Here is a 23,277-nt window from a genome sequence, read left to right as displayed (position 1 = left end):
TTTTTAAATACCATGACGATAATAAATAAAATAATTCTCAATTAACATTGTTAATCTAGGTAAAAGATACACATTTCGTAAAATTCTTTTTTTTTCACTTTTGATATTTAACAGATTTTAATGTTAGTATATAAATAAACTGGAAAATTTTATTTGACCTATACTATATATACTATATATATATATAATTTTTAAATTTTATATCTCTCATAAATAAAATAATTTCAAATAAAAAAAAATTTTATTTTTAAAAGTTTATCTATATTAATAATAATAAAAAAAAATATATTACCTATATTAAATCTTTTAATAAAATTTTTTTTTCTTCGTATCAATTACAACAATCACCAACTTTTTCTTCCATTTCTGTATTTGAAAAAGGTGATAAAATTATATATGCTGTAGAATGTCCTAGTATTACTGATAATACAAGTGGAACATTATATGTCATACAAATAAGCATCAAACTATAAGCCCAAAACATTTGTATAAAATATAATAATGTTTGAAAATAATGATATTTAGATGAAAGAACTTTTATATTAACTGGAAAATTTGAAATTTTATATATTTTGTTATCATATCCATTCATAGAATCATCTATAATATTACAATCACATTCTGGTGGTTCATCAGTTGGAATTTGAGAAATATTAGAAGTAATATTTAAAACATCTGCTCTACAACATTTTTTACTTGACATTTCTTTTTTTAATAATAACATTCTATATGATCTTAAAGTTTCAAATCCAAATGCTAATATAAATACAATGATACAAGATATTATATATATAAATGTATCATGAGGTACCCAATTTTCAAAAAGAATAACATCATTAATTCGAAAATGAAAATACATTTTCATCATTGGATGATTTCCCATATTCATCATTTTTTGTAACTATAATAATATATTATAATATAATAATTAATTAAATATATTGGATAATACCACTTTTTTTTTATTTATACATTTAAGTAGAAAATAATTTTATTAAAATATTTTTTTTTAAACATTTCTTCCAACAATTTTTTAATCTTCATTTATCTTTTTTGGAGTAGATTTAACTTTATCAGGTAAATTAAATACTCTATTTCCAAATAAAAAATATCCAATACTAATTCCAATACAGACAGATAAACATAACCATATTGAAAATGTCATAAAAACAAGCATAAGAATATATGATATAATCATTTGTATTGAAAAAAATATTGTCTTTAAAACGTTCATTTTATCAAAGGTACGTGAACAATAACTAAAAAAAAATAATGTTTATCAAATTTTATATAATCATAAAAAAAAATGAGTAATCTTACCTTCTAGTATTATTTTTTTCTACATTTTCTTCATGACAAATAGAAAAACGCCATCTTATCCATTTAAGTGCTTCTAAGGCAATTGCTAAGAAAGCAAAAATTACACAAGCTATTATCATATCTAAAAAATGTTTTAATACCAAAGTTTATTACCTAACCATTTACTGTTACAATATGAAAATTTTTAAATAGAAGGACATCATTAATCTCTGAATGATACCACATCCACATATGTTGTTTTTTTGTATTGTTCATCTCTAAAAATAATAGAAATAATATTATGAAATTAATATGATTAATATATCATTTATAACTCTTGATTTAGCTGGTATATTAAATTTTAATCAGGTTAACTTATCATTGAAATTCTAAAAGTACCTTAGATTGTTACTGTCAATAATCATAACATTAAGAATAACGATCTATCTTCACTACATGTAAACATTATTAAAGAATGTTTGGAAAATTAACTATTTTTATAAAAAAAAAAATTAAATTTTTATACTTATTTACATCCGATGAAGTAAAAAACACAAAAAAAAATAAAAGGTAAAAAAAATACTCTCCTCACAAAAATATCCACCCATTACAAAACTATAAATATTAAGTTAAAAAAATTACTTTAATTATTTTATTGATCATATAATTATTTATAAGTAAATAAAAATAATTTAAACTTCATATATTATCACTAATGATGAAGTAAAAAGTGGTGGAGATAAAAATTTTCTCACTAATTTTATTTTCATACATTATAAACATAAAATATTCATGTCAATTTATAACGATAAGAATATATCAATAAATGATAAAACTTTGTAATATCAGAAAAAAAAATATAGTAATCTATCTTACAATAAAATTTTGATAAAAAAAAATGATATTGTAAAAAAAAATTTTATTTATGTTAAAACAACCAACAGGAATTGAGAAAATTCTTACTGATCTAAGTATTTTAAAGCACTTTTTTTTTCAAAGATTATAAATTAAACAAAAAAAAAAGTATTTAAAAATATATTCAAGTTAACAGTAATCATATTTATGACGTTACAAAAAAAAATAATCTTTTTTAAATATTATGTTTAAAAAAATATATTTTAAAAAGAAAAATTTTTTTTACCATCCTAAATAATTGGATAAAAAATTTTTTTTTCCATCATAATCTCTTTTTAAACTATATTTTTCATAATTATTTTTATGTACCCGAATATTACTTTTTGCGTGTTAAAACATCCTACTATATATAAATGTGCCATTTAAAGTTTATGTAAATAACAATCTTAAGACTAATATATTTGATATTTATTCTTTAATCATCTAAGTACAGGACAATAGTAATAATAAAATTGAATTAAGGTATGGTATTGTTATAAATCTATTCATAAATTGCTCAATTTATTTTCTACTATTTTTAAGGAAAGATTGAAGTTTTATTTGAAAAAAATTTTTTTTATATTTTTTATTATTTTATCTATCAGGATATATGTTGTCATTAAGTGCAATAGATATATATATATAAATATATTTATTATCAATTATTTTTTTTTAAAAAAAAATATTTTTATGTTAATTAGATATAAAAGTTAACATAAATATTTTCTTACTTCCAATCCAAAAGAAAAAAAATTTTTTTTTTAAAATTAATGAATTAATATTTTTTTGCAATAAATCTATACATATTATATTCTTATTATTTTATAATTAAAAAAAAAAAAAGTTTTTTTTTAAGCTTTGATATTTAAAAAAAAATTTTATTTGTATTTAATATAATTATTATTTATAAATAACTTTAAAGACAATAGTTTCAGTGGTTAAAATCTATAGCTTTTCCTGAAATATTACTTCCCGACAATTAATTTTCGATTATAAATAGTTCTTGACAGTTGGTGTTCCTGTGATTATCTTTCCTGGTAATAGCAAGTTCCTGATATATTTTTTCCTTCAACCAAATTTCCGGGAATATCTTTGTATATTGAATAGTGTAATATATTTCTATAAGTTATTTTTTTTATTTTAAAATTAAAAAAAAAAAATTAAATATATAATTTTACAAAAGAACTTTTTTACTTTTAAAGTAATTTATTATTTTTATTAGATAAAACTACTAAACTTTGGTATTTTAATTGGTGCTCTGCCTATTATTATATTATAATTTATAAAAATATTTGCTAACTAATATTTATAAAATATCTATGGCAGTTTGCATAAATATTATTGTTTAAAAAAATTATTATTTTTTTTTTATTATTATAGAAAAAAAAAGTATACGTCATTAATGATATTTAATTGTCGCTGATAGTTAAGTAAAATATTATAATTAAACAGTTTAATGTTCGAATCCCGGTGATGATAATTTGCACGTCAGTCATAAATTATTTGATACATTGATGATGACATAGCTTTCTTAGGGATATCAAAGTTTTATAAAATTTAATATTTATTTTTAGTCTTTGTAAAAAAATTTTTTTTAATCATTAAAATATAATTAGATATCTTTTTTGTTAAATGTTTAATATCTTTAATATTCCAATTACTATATATTTTACATCTATTAAAAATTCAATTCCTATGTCCTGCATTATTAAGATAAGCATTACATTTACTTATAAAATGTAAATTTTTTACTTGTAACTGAATACTATATTTAGTTTTACATTTTTAAAATAATTGTCTTTTTTAAGTTTATTTTTAAAATATGTATATAATATTAATTTAATATTAGGTAAACTTAATAAATGTTATATAAAATTTAATTTCCTTAACATAATCATAATTTTATTATATCTTATTTTATATAAATGTCATATTATAGCAATAAAAATAATTAATAAAGAAATTCATTACGTGAAATATTAACCAAATAATTGCAACACCAAGTTTTATTTCAATTTTTTTTTAAAAAAAATTAGTATAAAAGTCAGTAAAGTTTTTTTTTCACTCTAGATGTTATATTTAAAAACAATTTTATTTTAATATTCTAAAAACGAATGTTTTTTTAAATATTAACAATAGGCAGAACCTTGTAAAAAAATAAAAAAAGATATTATTTATAACATTTTTAAAGTTATGTTGTTGAAATTACTAATTTATTATTTTAAATGACATCTTATAATAAATAAATTAATATTCCAGTATAAAATATTTTAATTAACAAAAGTTTTAGATGGCTAGCTAGCTTGTTAAAATATATATATATATATATTTTTTTACAATAAAATTTAAAAAATTTATTTTATTACTTTTTTTTTGATACAATTTTTATAAAAAATTTAAACACTATAATTTTTAAATATTGTTTTTTTTTGCTTAATTCATTTGCCTAATGAACCTACATTACTTATAAATTAGTTTTTTTTTTATTATAATCAAAAGCATTTTTATTAATTAAATTGGATTAAAAAATAAATAATTTTATGTCAAATAAATGTATATTTTATATCATAGTATTTATAACTTCAAAAAAAGGATATTTTTCAGTCTCTTTTACATAGAGAGGTCCCTTGTTACCGGGGACTTAACTCAGTGGTAGAGTGCTCGCTTTGCATGCGAGAAGTCGCGAGTTCAATCCTCGCAGTCTCCATATAATTTTGTTTCCTAACTTCATAAAAAAAAAAATTTATTAATAAAAAATATTTAATGGGGTTCTTTTTGTTTTTAACATTATTTTAAATCATATAAGTATCATATTTTTTAAAACCCTTTTTTGGTTTAGGATTTAATTCATCTATTATAATAAATATTTTAATACCACAGTTTTAAATTTAAATCTAATGTTACATTCTATTTTTTTTTTTAAAAATTAAATTATAGTTTTATTTTGTTATGAATACATGCTTCAATCTAAATACTAAACAATAAAAAAAATGTACTATTATTTATCATTAAGATAATTTAATGCAACATAAAATATTTTAACTCCTCCCATTTAGAGAAGTGTTAATTACAAGGAAATTTTTTGTACAATTAGCAACATATTTACTTTGTACCATATCTCATTTTCATTTTTGCTTTTTTGGTAGGCATTTAAAATTTAAATGATCTTTTATTTTGGTTTTACAGTAAATTTTTCACCATTTCCTCACACTATTTCAAATAAATTTCCAGTATTATTGTAAATATTTTGGTTAAATTTTAACTTTTATGATAAATTTATAATTAAAGAAAAAAAAAATTAAAAACTAAAGTTTTTCATTTCTATTCCTTTAAAGCAATCTGCATAACTAATAAAATATAATTGAAATAAATTTTATTAATAATAATTAAAATAATTTCTAAATGAGGTCTATTTTTCATAGAATATTAAAGTTAAAATTTTATTTTTAATCACATATAATTTTACCCTACCGCATTTTACTTAGAATATATAATTATTTTTTATAAATATAAAATAATTGTTTTATAATTTTTTTTTTCCTAAAATCAAGTTACAAAAAGTTGTTATTTTAATAATGTATAACTTATATTTTAATAAGAATAGTAATTAAATAAATAATAAAAAAAAAAAAAAACTAGAAGTTCAATGTATTTTAATATAAAAGTTATCCTTCTCAAAATCCATAAATATTTACTTTTTTTACTTTTTAATTTAGTATTCAAAAGTACTACTGAACTTATTTACTTTTAATTTTGATTATTAACTTTTATCCACAATAATAAAATGTATTATTTAATATAAAAATTTTTAATGTCATATTTTTTTATAATTAAATTTTTAGGTAATATTTAGTACTTTTTTGTTTTAATTTATGTTTTTTTGTGGGTGATTTTAGAGTCATCAACCAAAATTTATTTTTTAGTAAATTTAATTTGATATTAAAAAAAAGTATTAATTAAATTTCATTTTCAATGATGTTATTTTAATTTAAAATTATTACTTAGATATTTTTTTTTATAACTATTTATTATAAAATGACTTTATTATATTATGTACTATTAAAAATATTTTTTATTTTGGTAAAAATTTTAAATAATTTATGGAGACCTATAATTAGTAATTTAGGTAAAAATTTTTTTAACCTTATATTAATTATATAAAAATAATTTGTTTTTTTTTTTTATAAATATAATATTATTATGAATAAATTTATATATGTTATTAAAAAAAATTGGTCAATTGTCATTATTATAAGTATTTTTTTTTTTATTAAATTTATTTCATGTTAATTAACTTTAATGTTTTAATATTAAAAATGTTTGAAATATCATGTACTCTTAATTCTACAATTTTTTTTTTTAGTTTATTTTATAATAAAAGAAAAACAAAGGTATATTCTTTTACCATATAAAAATTAAATGAAAATATTAATCATATTGAAATGGATTTTTCATTTATAATTAATGGAATCCTTACATCATTATGTTTTATTATGGGTGTATTTCTAAATTTTATATGCATTTATGTATTTAGGCAACATTCAAAAGAACACACAGCACCAGTTATTCATTATTATTTGGTATGTTTTTTTTATTAACTAATCTAGAAAAATAAATTATAGATAACATTAACATTGTGGCAGACGGCTGTCTTATTAAATGGGTTCTTATTGTATAGTTTTCCAAATATGTATAGAGTTTATTTTGGTTCATTAGAATCATATCAATTATTTTATCCTTATATATTTGCTGGAGCTAATATAACAATGGTTGCTTCAGTATGGGTTATTTTGGTACTTACTATTGATAGGTATTTAGCTTTATGTAAACCATTAAAACACAGATATATTGGTAAAAGATCAAGAGTTAAAAGAATAATGATTTTAGTTTCTGTATTAGCATTTTTTTATAATATTCCACGTTTTTTTGAAATTGTTACAAATAAAACTTGTACTAATGTAAATGGTACAATAAATTGTATATATTATGTTGATAGAACACCATTTGCTCATAACTCATTATATCATATATTATATAAAATTATTAGCCAATTACTTTTAGTTTCCCTAATTCCATGTTTTATATTATTTATTTTAACATTAAAAATATCATTAGCAATAAGGCATGCAATATTACGTAGAAAAAAATTATGTCCTGATATGGCTGAGACAAGTAAAGTTCTTAAAAAATCAAAACCAGTTTCAAGAGAACATAAGGCAAATATTATGCTTGTCTTAATTATTGTAAAATTTTTAATCTCAACAATACTACCAACAGCATGTGATATTATTGAAAAAATTATTGGTGCTGAAGTTTTTCAGAGAAGTTATTTTGCCACAATTGTCGTTGATATATCAAATTTTTTAATTGTCCTAAATTGTTCAACAAATTTTTGGGTTTTTCTATTTTATGGTCAAAGATTTAGAAAATATTGTAAAAGAATATTTTCTAATAAATTATTAAGAAATGCTGAAAGATATTTGGAGTCATCTTTTGAGATACCTTATACAAGGGCACAAAGAAATTATGATATTTCAAATTCAACAACACCATTTGTAACTAAAAGTGTATCTTATAGAGATTCACAAAAACAGAGGCAATTAAACGTAAAATTTTCAATAAATAATTTACATTCATTTAATAATTCTAATTTTGAACTATCATCTCGTTATAAAAATCCGGATTTACCAATAATAAACAAATCATCTAATATTTCTTGTTATATGATAAGAAAAATATCAGCACAAGACCATTTCTATTCATTTACAAAAACCAATTCACCTTTTAATATGGAAAAAAATATATAAAACGTGGTATATACTAAATATATATATTTATTGTACAATAATATTTTATAATATTATAAAACATTCTCTCACTATAAATCATTATTTTTTTTTTTCTAATAATTTTAGTAGTAACTAATAAATGTATTGCTTTTTTTTTCATGATTATTATTAAAATATAAAAATTTTATTCATTCAAAAAGTTATTTTTAAAACATATACAAATATTTTTATATCTTGATGTCATTTTATATGTTATACTATAAAAGAAGAAATTTTTCTTACTTTAATATACTTATTAATGGAAATATTAAATAATGAAAATTTTACAAATTTTTCTAATAATTGATAGATATACATATATATATATATATATATATATTTATTTCTCTTCATTATAAGATACACTTTTTATTAACCTAAAAATTTTTATTAAAATTTAAAATGTAACTAAAATTGATCTTACTATTAAATGAACTATCAAAAAAAAGTGTAAAAGAAAGACAAGTTGTTAATTAAAAATCTTTTTAAATTTTGATTAACCTTTCTTCTAACAAATATCAAAGTACCACATTATAATTTTTAATTTAGTAAATGCTTCACTTAAATTAATATATCATTAACTTTTTTTTGTCTATTACTTAATCTTTTATTCTTACAATTACATATTTTTATATGTTTATAAAATGATTATACTGCACTTTTTTTTATAATTAACCTTTTTTTATTCTAATATTGCACTTTCAACTATTGAACATTATTTTTAAGATTGCCATTTTAATAACTTCTTCGATAACCATTTAATTATCATTTTTCTTTATATTTTTAACGTGTTATCAATTAAACAAAAGCGATAAAGAAACCATTCAAATTGTTAATGATCTTTTATATCGTTATTCCCTATTTCCATTAATTTTTTTATCTTACACTCTAAATTCTCTTCACGCTGTATAGTTGTTTTACAAATTCTAACTATTTCATTCAAAATTAAAAGAGAATATTTTAAAGATGATAAGATTAATAAACGATAAGAAAGTGGCTTTGTCCTAAGATTACCCTCATACCAGTACACAGATATTTCTATCATATATAATGTAACAAAATATTATATTCTTTTTTTTTAAATGTCTTTTTAAATTTATTGATAATTCAATTAAAATATTTTTAACCAGGTTTAAAATGAATATTTTTAAATATTATAAATATTTTATTTTACCACCATGACTGTTATCTATATATTAATTTTATATAAAATTGTAGAATATTATTTTTAAGACTATCTAAAAATGACATATATGATAAAAATATAATTTTAAATTTCAAGGATATTTTTAGAAAAATTTATGTACTTTTTTTTTTAATACTTAATTTATTTATTACATTAATTAAGATGTTAATTTAATTTAAAATTTACTATTGTATTTTATTTTTAGAAGTTTACTTGTTAATGATAAATTTAAACAACTTTTTAATGTAAATGTTTATGTTTATTTTTTATTTATAAAACTTTTGCACTAAAATATTTTGTTGATTAAAAAATTATATATAAATATAACTTGTTTTTTTTTTATAGTTTATAAATTGTTTTTGTACTATGAATCTACTTATATTTCCTTAATTACTTATACTTTCTTATAACTAGCTAAATATATTTTCTATCATATTTTAATATCTCTTTTTAATTATGAAAATATCTAATAAATTAGCCTATTTAATATGTATAGATATCAATGATTAAATATAAATACTTCATTTTATCGTCCATATATAAATCGTATAAAAACTTTTTAATATTATATTTTTTATATATTAATATATATATATATATATATATATATAACAAATTTATATAGTATTATGTATATATATATAATGACATGTAGGTAAATCTTACTCTTATAAGAAAACATAATATTACTTATGATAAAATTTTAAATTACTTATACATTTATATTTTTATTTTAAGTTATCATTTTAATTCTCTTATATATATATATTTCATCTCTTTCTACTAATATATATAATAATTTAATTTTTGATTGCCGCAAAAATTTTTCATAAAACAGCAAAAATAATTCTTTTTTGTTTCCATGGGGTTACACCAGCCTGTTACTGCCATCCGCAAAATGAACGATTGTGATGTTCTTTTCGTTCACCATTCGAACATCATTTTTATTATTATACTATATTCATTTTATTTACATCAAAGAAATTTTGAACGGGGCTTGATGTAATTTTTGTTAGGTTATTCAAAAATGTATGTAAATATTCGCAGAAAAAAAAAAAAATAATAATGAAAGAGAATGTCAAGTTATATTTATAAAAATTTTACTGTACGGAGCTTTTGCACTATTATATATGCAAGTATATTCATCTTTATGCGCAAATATCTTTTTTTATTTTCAGTTATTTATTAGCATAGTTAAAATTCCAATTAGAATTTTTAACAATAAAAGAAAAAAAAAATTTTATATAACAATATAGTAATTATATTTTTATTTCAATGCCTGAACCACTAAAATAGAAGTGCAAATAAATGTTTGTTTACTAATTGTTCAAAAAAATTTTTTTTTTTTTAAAAGAACGTTATTGAAAAAATGCTTTTTAATATATATAAATATTTTAGAAAAAGAGTACACCATGTATCATAAATAAACAATTTTAATAAAAGTTAAAATTATTAACTGATGGTTAAAATATTATATGAGATATAGATGGTTTTAAACTTTTTTTTCCATCACTTATAATTATTTTTATATAATAAATGTAAGAGAGTTTTGTTATTTTTTAATAATATTTAAAAAAAAATTTTTTTTTTAATATATTAAAATATTTTTTTTATCAAATATAAATTATATATAGTCACAAATAATTTTTTTTTCTATTACTATTTAACTATTTGAACATCATTTTATATAAAATATTACTTATTCATTATTAACTTTTTTATGTATTTTTTAATCTTCATTAATATATTCATGAATACTTCCACATTTACTGATAACATTGATATTCATAATGTAAAACAAGTGTAATTTTGCTATTAAACGAGGAAAATTTTGTAATTAATGTTAAAAATTAACCATTTACTAAAGAGGAAGCTATATATTTTGAAAAGCTAGTATGTTTGTAATTATTTCCATTTTTAAAAAAAAAAAGATATTATAGTTATTATTAATTTAAAATGGCATAATTTAAGAAAAAAAAATACTAGACAATAAACTTTTTAATGTCCTACTAACATATCTCTTTTTTTCCGTTAATTTTATCTTCATTTACTTTTCATTAGATTTCCATTGTAATTGTATCGCACAACTTTTTGCGTTCAAGTTGTCCTTCATCACCAATTTCCTCCAGAAAAGGTCAGCTATGTCCTTGTAATATTATATTGAAACTAGTTTTACTATGCCCCATCTTTTAAGGGTTATACTAAAAAATGTTCACAAAATAAAATATGCCAGCGTTCGAAGAGAAAATAATAGTTGGCTGTAACACCAAACCATTTTCTTGATTTCTTTACGCAGTATTGCAAACATTTATGCACTCCTATTTTAATATTTTTAATTGTACAAGGACATTATTTTAAATTTTATACTCCGTCTACTTTTATATTTTATAGTAATGATAATTTTAAAAATCTTTGCTACCAAACTTTTATGCTATATTTTAAGAATAATATATGATATAAAAATAAATTACATGTTCTTGTTTATGATAAGTTATATTTATTATTAAAATTCATCATATTTTGTTTTTAAGAATTATATCAAATTTTAAATAAAAATTTTTGTTTGATATTTTTATAAATAATTAATATATCATGAATTTACTTCTTTTTTTTATATAAGAATATATAAAATTCCTGCGAGATTTATAGTTATTAAATGAAGTTATATATAAAAATTATACATTTTATTATTTTACTTTAATAATATAATATAATCTTCTCTACATAAAAGTCACTTTATACATAATATATTTATTAGTGCAACTTAACATTATCTTTAACCATGTATCCATCTATTTAAATTTTTATCGGATGACTATATATATATATATACATTTTTTTTTAATATATAACTTTACCTTGCCGATAAATCCTTCTAATTATCTAATAATGATAATTTATTAAATATTATTTGAAGAAAAATTACTTTAAAAAGAATAATGATATATTTGTTAAACAAATTATAATTTTCTTTGTTGGTACCAGCTGGTACAAAGAAGCTTTTAAAAAAAAAAAAAAATAAAAAGTAATATCTTCAGTCCCGCTTGTTGCCTCATCTTTTACATATCTCTTTTTATATGTTACATTTCTCCATTTACACTTTTTCTAATATTACTCACTTAAGAGTACGATGTCAGAGTTTTTAAAAATTTTGTATTATATACGTTAAAAATATATAAAAAGGACCAAACAACATATATTGTATGCTTTTCACTATAACTAAAAACTTTATTATTGGAGTGTAGTAGAAAAAAGAATATTTAATGAATGATAAACATTACAAAAAAAAAAAAGCCATTTTTGGGACCCGCAAGAACGCATGTACTTTTTTTTTCTCTCTATCTCTTACTCTTTATATTCTCTTTTCAAAATATACGGACATTGTCCTTCTATAAAATTTTTTTTTTTTTTTTATTAGTGAATAATTTTGATACAATATATAAATATATATATATATGTATAAATATAATTTTTAGACAACTAGACAACACCCATCATATTTCATTGAATAAAAATCTCCATTAATAAATTGAAAACCTTGGTACATTTAGTAGAGGAATGGTGATACTAGAAAAAAATTATTTTAGTAAAATTGCACTATATAACTACTAAAAGCCCCGGGCTGAGGAGATTCAAAGAGAGTATAGTTGCCTTATAGATATATAATATGTATATGTTTGAGGGAGAAACAACCGTATTGGTTTATCTTATATAAGTATCATTTGTGCGCACGTTTTTCATAGAAATGATAAAAAGTTAACTCGATCGAATGACAAAAAGTAAAAAATGTTAGTGCAAAGTGAGGGAATGTATTAAGACAATATATATATATATATATATATTAATGCAGTATTACAAGGCAAAACTATACAATATGAAGTAATAAATAAAAAAAAAAAAAGAGAAATATAAAATTTTTAGTGTTCTTTTTGATAAGAATATTGTAAAGTAAAACGTGTTTAAAATAATATGTTTTGAAAAATAATTGTAATTAAATAACTAGGTATATTTTTTTTAGTTACTTATATTTTACTATTTTTGGTATAAATTTTTAGTGTTTTATATAAAAAAAATTTTTTTTTTTATTACTTTTATTTAAATTAAAGAATGTAATAATAAAAAAAATATTTTTATTATTTTTTTTTTAAATTTTATATTTTTATCCGAATATTTTTATAGATAAATATTATTCATGGATAATTTTTATTAAATAATCTATGTTACTACTTCAAAATATTATTTATCGGCAAAAAAATTTCTACCTCGCTGAAGAATACAAAAGTTACGTTATCATTGTAACAACGTATTCATTTTTCAGCATCTTATTTTATTATATATTCCGGTTTATTCTTGTATTTTATACATTAATTTTAAACAACCTGTTTATATACTAATCAGCTTTCAGTTAAAATATTATATTTTTTTTTTAAAGTTTACATTGCCACATTTGAATGAATCTTGATAATCAGCCTAATGGTGCAGCGCTTTTATTAGCTGCAGCTGCTATGACTCGTTCTCTTAATGCTGCAGATGTTACACATTTATTTTCATCTAATGAAGCTAAACTTATATTAGAAGAACATGCTAGAAATGTTCACTTACAGGAACAATTAAACATTAAAAATCAAAAAAATCAAAAAACAAAAAAAAAAAATGTATCAAAAACTTCATATCAAAATAATAATTCAATTGCTGCTGTTGTGGCACATTTAGCATCAAATAGTGATACAAAAAAAGATATTTCATATGATAATTCTACACCACTTAATTCTAATACATGTTCACCCACTGTCTCGGAGCCTGATACTATGGGTGTGGAAAAAAAAGATTTAGTATCCTTTTCTCCATCAAATAATCTTGCCAATGATGAAAATGATATTTTAACATCAAATAACGATACTTTGAATGTTCAATCATCTAATAAATGGTCTAAAAGAAAAATTAATGATAAAGTAAAGGTTGACGGTGTTTTTGAAGATAATATAATTGGGAAAAAAAACAATGAAATGGATGTTTCAAGTAATCGAGTTCCTCATCATAGAATCAAAGATCGTAGGAAGGTTACACTAGAAATAATGCGTAAAATATCCGCTGAGGTAAGTTTTATTATTAAATATTTTATTTTATGGATAACTCTAAATACAAATATATAACTGTAATGTAAATTTATATTTTGTTCTCTATCATATTATCTTATATTTATGTTGATGTTATTTATATCATTATTGAATTTCATGTAAAGTGCAATATGTTTCAAAATGACATTATAACTTTTGTGATCTACCTTTTGTATAAAAAAATTTAAACAAATTATATTTCACAATTAAAAGGTTTACAGCGGTCTTAAGTTTCAGTAGAATAACCTGTTAACAACTGCTGTGTTAACAATTATTCCTAATTAACACTAAATTCGATATCCTCTATAAATGATATTTTATATTATCTATTATTTTTTTTTATATCAAAATAATGATTATTAATCAAATTGAGTTTAATAACAAAATTGAGACACGTAATTAAATATATTTTTAAGACATGTTTAATGTTCAGAAATTTTTCTCATTTTAAATCAATAACATTTTATGTTTGTGGCTTCATATAATATTGTGCTAACATCAATTTATTTTCTATCAAATCGCATTAACTAAAAAATGGATTTACAATTTTTAATTGCAACCATTTTAATAATAATATAAAACTTTACTTTTACTTTTATTACTCTAATATATCTCTTTAACTTTTTTTATTATTTTTTTTTTCTTCTATTAACTTTATTTAAAATAACTTTGGATCTAATTATTTAATATTAATTTATATAAGATTTCTGATTTTTTATATATTTTTTTTTTTTTAAATTAATATATTCATATTTAAAAATATTATTTCCATTTTTAGATATAAATTATTTAAAACAAATTCGTCACTATATTTTATTTAAAATATACATCAAAAAAATAATTTTTATATTATTTTTATAACTAGTACATTTTTTAAAATTAAATTTATCACGATTATTTTATAAATCCATGTTTTTTTAGTTTACTTGATATTTTATCCAGTTGTTTGTTATGCAAACCAACGTCCCATTCGCACTTGATTAAATAAAAGATTTTTTTGTATGTAGCAACCGTTCATAGCATACTTACTACATACAATTCATTAACTGCACTTTATATGGCTATTTTTTTTTTCATCCTATAATTACATTTCTTGTTCCTTATTCTGTTTTATAGTGATAAACCACAATAAAAGTAATGTCAAAAAAAAAAATAATAAAAAATAAAAACAAAAGTAATAAATCTTTTACCTAATATTTATAGTTTGTATCTTTGTTTCCATTTTAAACAAAAATATATATATTATATATATATATATGTATATAAAAATATGTTTTAATGTATAATTTATTTTTCTACTTCTTTATATTATTCAAAATAACAATCTTTGTTAGAACTCTTTAAGTATTATCCTTAAAATTATATTTCTAGACCTTCATTTATTTAAATATACTTCCAGAATAAACTTTTTGTGTATTGAAAATTTCACACATACTAACTTTTTATACTATTAGTATATAGTGATATTCATTAAAATTGATATTTTGTTTAAAATGATTTTTTTTTTTCCTATCTGACCTTCTTTTGTCCTTTTAATGAATATAGCTATTGATAAATATAGTCAAAAAAAATGAGGTGTATAAAAAATCAATAAAGGCAACATTTAGCACATTAATTATTTAAAAAAATTGTCCTTATAAATAACTTCTGTCATTTTATTTTTAAATATTTAAAAATTATTTTTTTTTTTTACAATAACAAAAACAATCATATTACTATCAAAAAAAATGCTTACACTTAAGTTCCATTTAGTATTTTTTATACTTTATCAAAAACAAAAATATTGTCCACGTTCTGTCTATACTTTATGTCACATTTTTTATTTTTATATTATCAATTGAAAATACTATATGAAAATATTTCCACAAGGTTGGTTAAAAGTAAAAAACATACTATATTCCCAAAGGCTTTTCAATGTAATATAAAAACTGCCCCTCATTAAAAATGTTTGTTTTTTACAACTTACCCCGCATTCAATTTTTCCCTAAATGGGTGCATCATTTTTATCTTTTTTTATTATTATATGATTTTTTTTTTTTTTTTTGGACGCCTTTTTTTTTTTTTTAATATATTAAAATCAACTTTTTGACATACCCGTAAATCTAAGATTTAATATATGTAAATTCATTTTGAGACCTTAATGTTTTTTTCCTCACACTAATATTTATTTTTAATTTTAAAGAACTAATGATGTATAAGATGGATGAATAGTTGTTTTTAAGAGTAACTCAGGAACAAAGCTGTTTTCTGTTTTTATGAAATACTAAAGAATAAGCTGGTAAACATATTGACGAATACATAAAAATTATTAAGTATTTCTGCTTCAGTTTCTGCAGACCTTGGAAGTGAAATTAATGTTCATCCCTAATAGTACCTTATTTATTTAATTTTTTTTTTTCAGATTTTATCGTTCCTTACTTCTTTTTTTTTATATTCTTACTGTCTGTGAATTGTTATGACTAGTAATAACTACAAAGGTAGCTATAATTTTTCCCCTAGGAATATTCAATAACAATTTTTATATATTTAATTGTATATTTAGATGCTTGTCATTGACAAGTTTTTTTTTTTTTATTATTTTTTTTTTTTAAATTGGTAACTAAATTGCGTGATGACTTAAATAATAATATAATATTTAAAAACATACTATTTGTAGCTTTTAAAAAATTGATAGATGATAAAATAAATTTTTTTTTTTGTAGGTATAGTTCTATATATATATTTTTTTAAATATACCTTTCTAGAGTTAATAAAATAAATAATATTTGAGAATTTAACAATTACTTGACTAATAATTATTCATATAAAATATTTATTTAGTTTTAAATCATGATAAAAAGACTGTAAATTTGTTTTTTAAGCTTTATATATCTCTATCATTCCTGTGTGTCAGGTTCTTCATTTCTATTTTAATAGTAAAAAAAAAAAATATATAAAAGTGAGGGTAAAAAAGACCAACCCTGGTGCAATCATTTTTTATGTTCTTTCAATAACAACAGCTTCAGTACTAGTGAAGTAAAAATGCATACATATTTTCTTTTAATGTGATAGTAAAAAAAAAGGACGGTGAAAATAACGACGCACACGACAGACATCATCTTCTAAAGAATAGATATCTCCAATTTTTATTGTCGCAACTTTGTTTGTTAAAAAAATGTTGAAATATACCAAAGATAATGGGTTGTAAAGATGTATAAAGAGTATCATTATAACTAGCTGGTAGGGAAATAAAAGAAAGGATATTCTTTACGACTATCATCCATTCATCGTTTTTTATATATTTTTTTAACACTCGGTGTTCTGTTACATACAGGAGAACACTAAAATATATTTTGTATATTGTATAACTCGGCTTATATAAAAAATTGTGATTTAAAAAGTGTCTTTTTGTTTTCATAGTGCATTTTTATAAACATACTATTAACTACAAAAATTGACCATAACATTTTTTTTTTTTTTCAATTGATAAGGAATCATATATATTATAATATTCCTATTTCATTTATTTAACATTTTGATTAAATAATTTTTTTATATTAAAAAAAAAAAATAAATAAATAAACAGCAGCAAAAATATTGCAATTAATTATATTAACTTTAAAAAAATATTAAAATAAGTTTTTTTTTTGTTTAAAAAAAAAGTATATTTTTAGTCAATTTTTTTTAACTTCATAATTATTAACTTTTATATGTTATTTAACATGAGAATAACTTTAATTTAATGGTGTTTTTTTTTATTTTCAAGCATTAAAATTTAACTCCCACAACTTTGTTATTGTGTAAAAGCTGTCTTGAAATTTCAAATTGCTACTTCCTTTTCATTCTAACTAACCTAAGGCATGTTCCCTAAAAACTAAAATGTTTATTCTGTTTCTGGAAAAATTGTTTTTTGCAAATTTTCCCCAAGACATGTTTATAATTTTTTTTTTTCCATACTAAAATCATACTAAAAATTGACGTGTGTTGTTCTACTTTAAAAACATGGCAAAAACAAGCCTTTCTGGAAACTTATTAAAAACATGTACCATAAAAATTGACATTCATAATAACATTTTTAATACTTCTTTTTTTATGAAAAATGAAAGGATTAAAAAGATGAAAGTTTAATTAAGTAGGATTGTTGGAAAGGGGAGGGTATATACAAAAGCTTTGAGCTAACTGTATCAATGTTATTTTTATGTAGCAACAGAACAAAAGTTGTTTTGCCATAGTGATAGAACGGCATTGTTTTGCAATTTGCACTTTTTATTACCATAAACAGAAATATTCTTTTTTATCTTTTTTTTTTTCATTCATTTTTATTTTGAATTTTTTCTTATTAGAGATGTTTTTTAAGTTAAAAACTCCTGTAAAATTAAATTAGACAAGCACTTAAGTAAATATTGAGTAATGTTGAGTGTTTTGTTAGCTGTGTGTCAGATATAAATATTGTTTCAATGATTATCCTATGTCGGCGATGATATGATGCGTCAAAATGTAGTACTCTTAACACATAGCGCTCTACCATATTACAAATTAAATCATATGTTTTTTACTCTGTCCATATATAGATTCAAGTTTTTTTACATAAATATTAAAGATGGAAATATGTAGAACACTTATTTACTTTCCATTGTTACTTAGCAATTTTTATTAGTGAATTACAAATATCAATATTTAATAATATTTTTTATTCTTTTACATTTTTCACAAATTTTTGATATTAAAAAATGATTTTTGGAAACATCTTAATTCCAAATATAATTAAAATGAATGTTTTACTGCTGTTTTATCAATTCTATATTACCAGGAAATGACGAAGAACAGAAATAAAGTGTAGTTTTCTATGATATTAATTTAGCCTATTTCTTATCTATTAACATATTCTAATTAATGTTTTTCATTTACATTGGCACTTCCAACATTCTAGCAACTGTTCTAGAAGATGTCTGGGAAAACAAAGATATTTTTTTAAAAAGAGAATCACGGGATAATTGCCATTGTAAACAATTTTTCACATTAGAAGTTGTTTTTTACTTTAATAAGCACATTTTTAAAAGTGAACATTAATTGTTTTTTATCAACTTTAAATTTATTCTTCGCTTCACATTTTTTTATACTATTTTAATCATATTTAGTTGCGTAATAACATTATAATTTGTTTGCTTCAAACAATGCATTTAGAAAGAGATTCATTAATTTAAAAATTAATTATAATTATTTTATTTTCTCAAATATACTTTTATATTCATTATATTATTTATAGTTTGTTTATTAAAAAAAAAATGTTTTTTATAAATATTTTTGAGCCTTTATATTAGATTTATGTAATTATTGAAATTTTTTAATTAATATTTTTAATTTTACTCTTACATTTTTGTAGATTTTTCAACTATTTTAAATAAATAATATAGCTAATTATTTATTAGTTTGTATTTCTCCTTTTATGACTCTACTCTTGGTTAAAAATCAAAATTTAATATGATTGATGTGAACTCCTTATTGAACTCCCAGTCAAATATACAGCAGCAGTGGAATATGTTTAGCAAGTTATACGGGGCTAAGGTTGTAATAATATAAATCATTTTTTTTTTAAAAATTTTATTCCTTATCAATTTTTACTTGTTATTATTTAACTTTTAAACATAGTATATATTTTCGATTGCTATAGAGGTAGTGGTAGTCATGCTTCATCATTATTGTCGTCGTCGTTTGTTGTTGTTGTCACCATCATTTATCTATATATTTTTTTTTTCTGCCTTTCTTAACAATTGTTTCTTATGTCTTCCGTAATATTTTTGCCGCCAGTTCAATGCTATGATTGTTATTTAAATGTTTATTGAAACCATCTTTATGAGTTGTTCTTACTTTCTCTAATCATTATTACTTTAATTTTGCTTATGGTGTTTTTTTCTTATTTTTAGCAACAAATGAATACACCGGACGATCCTGTGATTCATTCTCCAAATAGTGCAGCTAGTCTTTGTCAAAATAATACTTCATTTAATATGGCATCATTACCAAATAGTTCCATTGCTATGACAAATAATGGAAGTTCTTTCAATAATGTATTTCAACCACAACAAGGATTAGCTTCACCAAATGAAAATAATAGCAATCAAAGTAATTGTAGTAACTCAAATTGTAGTGCTAATGAAGGAGATACAAGAAGAAGACAAAAAACCTGTCGGGTTTGTGGTGACCATGCAACTGGGTACAATTTTAATGTTATAACATGCGAATCATGTAAAGTAAGAAAAAATTATATATTTTAATAAAAATATTTTAATGAAAATATTTAATATTATTATTATTTCTTTTTTTAGGCATTCTTTCGTCGAAATGCTTTAAGACCAAAAGAATTTAAATGTCCTTATTCAGATGATTGTGAAATAAATTCTGTATCAAGAAGATTTTGTCAAAAATGTCGTTTAAAAAAATGTTTCCAGGTAGGAATGAAAAAAGAATGGATTTTAAATGAGGAGCAATTAAGAAGGAGAAAAAATTCTCGTCTTAATCATATGGCGCGTAACAACAACAATAATAATAATAATCATATTAATCCAAATAATATGCAGAACGGTTGCATAAGTGGAAACGTAAATAATGTTAATAATGTACAAAATTTAAATAATTCATTAGCTAATGGATTCGTAGTATCAAATGGAAGTGTAGGAAATCCAGGTGTTATACCACCAAGTATGGAACAATTATTATTAAATCCTTCAAGTGTTAATAGTGCTGTTCTTGGACAACAAAATTTTGTTTCCTCAAATATGGCAAGAGTTATTCCAAATCAATCTAATTTAGCATTATTATCTGCTAACTTAGGTCAACACATTTTGATGCACAATAATAGAAGAAATCCAGGTGATTTAAATTCAAGAAATGTTGGAATTATTCAACAACCAAATAGTGATATGATGTCTCCTGAAACATCAATTACACCAAATTTTAATTCTCAAATTGTTTCTGGAAACTTACTTTCTACAACTTCAAATATTATAAAGCAAGAATCAATTATTAAACCTGATATTTCACCAACAGTTAATGAAACAAATTTATCTGGAAATGATGGAAGATTTAATTCTTCACCATTTCAACAAACTCTTTCAGGAATATCACGTCCAAATGTTTCTGTACAACCTCAACCACAAATTAGTCAAATTTCTTCTACCTCTCCAATAGGAACAATTGTTCAAGATAATGGTGAACCAAAAGTAACTTTAAGTTTGGAACAATATAATCAACTAGTTAATGCAGCAAAAAATACAACACTAGATACTAGCATGATAATAAAACAAGAAACTCATACAAATTCACCATCAGATTTGGAAGCTGTTTCAAATGTTGTTATGGTTTCACCTACGGTAGCAGGCTATCCTACAATACCATCATCATTTGAGGATAATTTTTCAGTTAAAACTGAAAGAGATTATACATTATCAGAGAAAGATTTAAAAGAATTAGATAGTATTAGAGATTCATTTCAATGTATGAATGAACCATTAGATAATGATCAACAAGCCAGTACATTAGCTAAAAAAGAACATAATCCAACAGATATTTTAAATGTTATGGATATTACAATGAGACGACTAGTTAAAATGGCAAAACGTCTTGGAGCATTTAATGAAATATCAGAAGCAGGAAAATTTTCTCTTTTAAAAGGTGGAATGATTGAAATGCTAACTATTCGTGGTGTAACAGTATTTAACGCAGATAAAGGAGTATGGCAAACTCCAGTTGATGGTCATTCACAAATATCATTTAATATGTTTGATAAACTTCGACCTGATATTAAAGACACACAAAAAAAAGGATTTTTACATTTCTTTAATCTTTTACATAGTGATGTCAGAAAGAATGATCTTGCTATTGACATTATTGTACTTATGGTATTATTCGATTCTAAACGGGAAGGACTTGTAAGTCAGCAAGATAAAGAGACAGTTGAGAAACTGCATCGAAATTATGAATCGCTTTTACATCGGTATATTAAAATCTTTTTGAAAAAATTTAAATATTGTTTTTTTTTTCTTTAGATATCTTTACAGTATACATAAAGATGAAGCCGAACAACGTTTTGCTTCAATTCCAAAAGCTTTGGTTGCATTAAGAAAAGTAGCAGAAAATGCAGTAACATTATTTTTAGGAACAGGAAACACAACAGAGGCAGCGTCATTACCAAAAGAATTTTTTGCTACAAATTATTAGTTACCAAGTCATTTATATTAAAAATTCCAATCGACTTAGAATAGCCATTCTCTTGTCCAATAACAAGCCCTGTGATTAGCTTTCATCTCAAAAATAATATACCTTTTGTATACATAAAACAATCTCTGAAATTTCTAATATGAAGATTCTACCTCACCGGTCAATTTGTACATTTTTTTTATTTATTTTCGGTACCCTGAATTCATAAAAAATAAAGATATATTTAATGTCTTGAGATAGAAATATTTCCCATAGTTTTTTCTTTACAAAAGCGCTTTCTCGTGCAACTTTCATGTTTAAAATCATAAACGACTATACTCAATCTTGAAACACTTATTTGTTATGTATATGTTGATTTTTAGACTTTCAAAGGCTGATTAATATATCCTTAAACTTTTATATCACACTGTTATAGTTTAATTATCGTTTATGACAACGAGAAAAATATATACATTTCTAAACAAAATGTTGTAAAATGGTATTTAATAAAATGTTTTTTTTTTAAATAATAAATATATAATGTTCAATTTTATGTATCAATATTTTAAAAGATTTTATAAAAAAAAAAATTTTTTTTATCATTCCTTATGATGCTCTTTTTTAAAGAAAAATGAAAATATTAATATTACTTGTAAATTGTATAAATTATTTTGTGTTTAGTTTAATGAATAATTATTTAATTTGACCGGTGTTCATTATATGCAGCCAAAAAAAAAATTAATCAATCTCTTTATATTTTAATTATTATAGTTCAATA

At 20.8% G+C, this 23,277-nt stretch overlaps 4 protein-coding genes across 4 annotated transcripts; 2 read left to right on the top strand and 2 right to left on the bottom strand.

Moving 5' to 3' along the window:
- Positions 1–331: 331 nt before the first annotated feature.
- Positions 332–892, bottom strand: SRAE_0000032400 (Ctr copper transporter family-containing protein; the record flags this gene model as incomplete). Its single annotated transcript, XM_024646200.1, has 1 exon — positions 332–892. The coding sequence occupies one exon, from the start codon at positions 890–892 to the stop codon at positions 332–334; it is 561 nt and encodes a 186-aa protein (XP_024500406.1).
- A 141-nt stretch (positions 893–1,033) lies between these two features.
- SRAE_0000032300 (Ctr copper transporter family-containing protein) lies at positions 1,034–1,551 on the bottom strand (the record flags this gene model as incomplete). Its single annotated transcript, XM_024646199.1, has 3 exons — positions 1,034–1,259; positions 1,321–1,441; positions 1,479–1,551. The coding sequence occupies 3 exons, from the start codon at positions 1,549–1,551 to the stop codon at positions 1,034–1,036; spliced, it is 420 nt and encodes a 139-aa protein (XP_024500405.1).
- Positions 1,552–6,686: 5,135 nt separating this feature from the next.
- SRAE_0000032200 (G protein-coupled receptor, rhodopsin-like family and GPCR, rhodopsin-like, 7TM domain-containing protein) lies at positions 6,687–8,000 on the top strand (the record flags this gene model as incomplete). The annotated part of the gene is made up of 2 exons (XM_024646198.1): positions 6,687–6,773; positions 6,816–8,000. The coding sequence occupies 2 exons, from the start codon at positions 6,687–6,689 to the stop codon at positions 7,998–8,000; spliced, it is 1,272 nt and encodes a 423-aa protein (XP_024500404.1).
- Positions 8,001–13,658: 5,658 nt separating this feature from the next.
- On the top strand, positions 13,659–22,520 carry SRAE_0000032100 (Nuclear hormone receptor HR96; the record flags this gene model as incomplete). Its single annotated transcript, XM_024646197.1, has 4 exons — positions 13,659–14,303; positions 20,228–20,554; positions 20,630–22,296; positions 22,349–22,520. 4 exons carry the CDS (start codon positions 13,659–13,661, stop codon positions 22,518–22,520), a joined length of 2,811 nt encoding a protein of 936 aa, XP_024500403.1.
- Between the last annotated feature and the right edge of the window lie 757 nt (positions 22,521–23,277).

The sequence above is a fragment of the Strongyloides ratti genome, scaffold srae_scaffold0000002 (assembly GCF_001040885.1).
Source record: "Strongyloides ratti genome assembly S_ratti_ED321, scaffold srae_scaffold0000002".
NCBI lineage: Eukaryota > Metazoa > Nematoda > Chromadorea > Rhabditida > Strongyloididae > Strongyloides > Strongyloides ratti.
The sequence above is the reverse complement of the archived record's forward strand: the minus strand, read 5'-3'. Positions and strand labels throughout refer to the sequence as shown.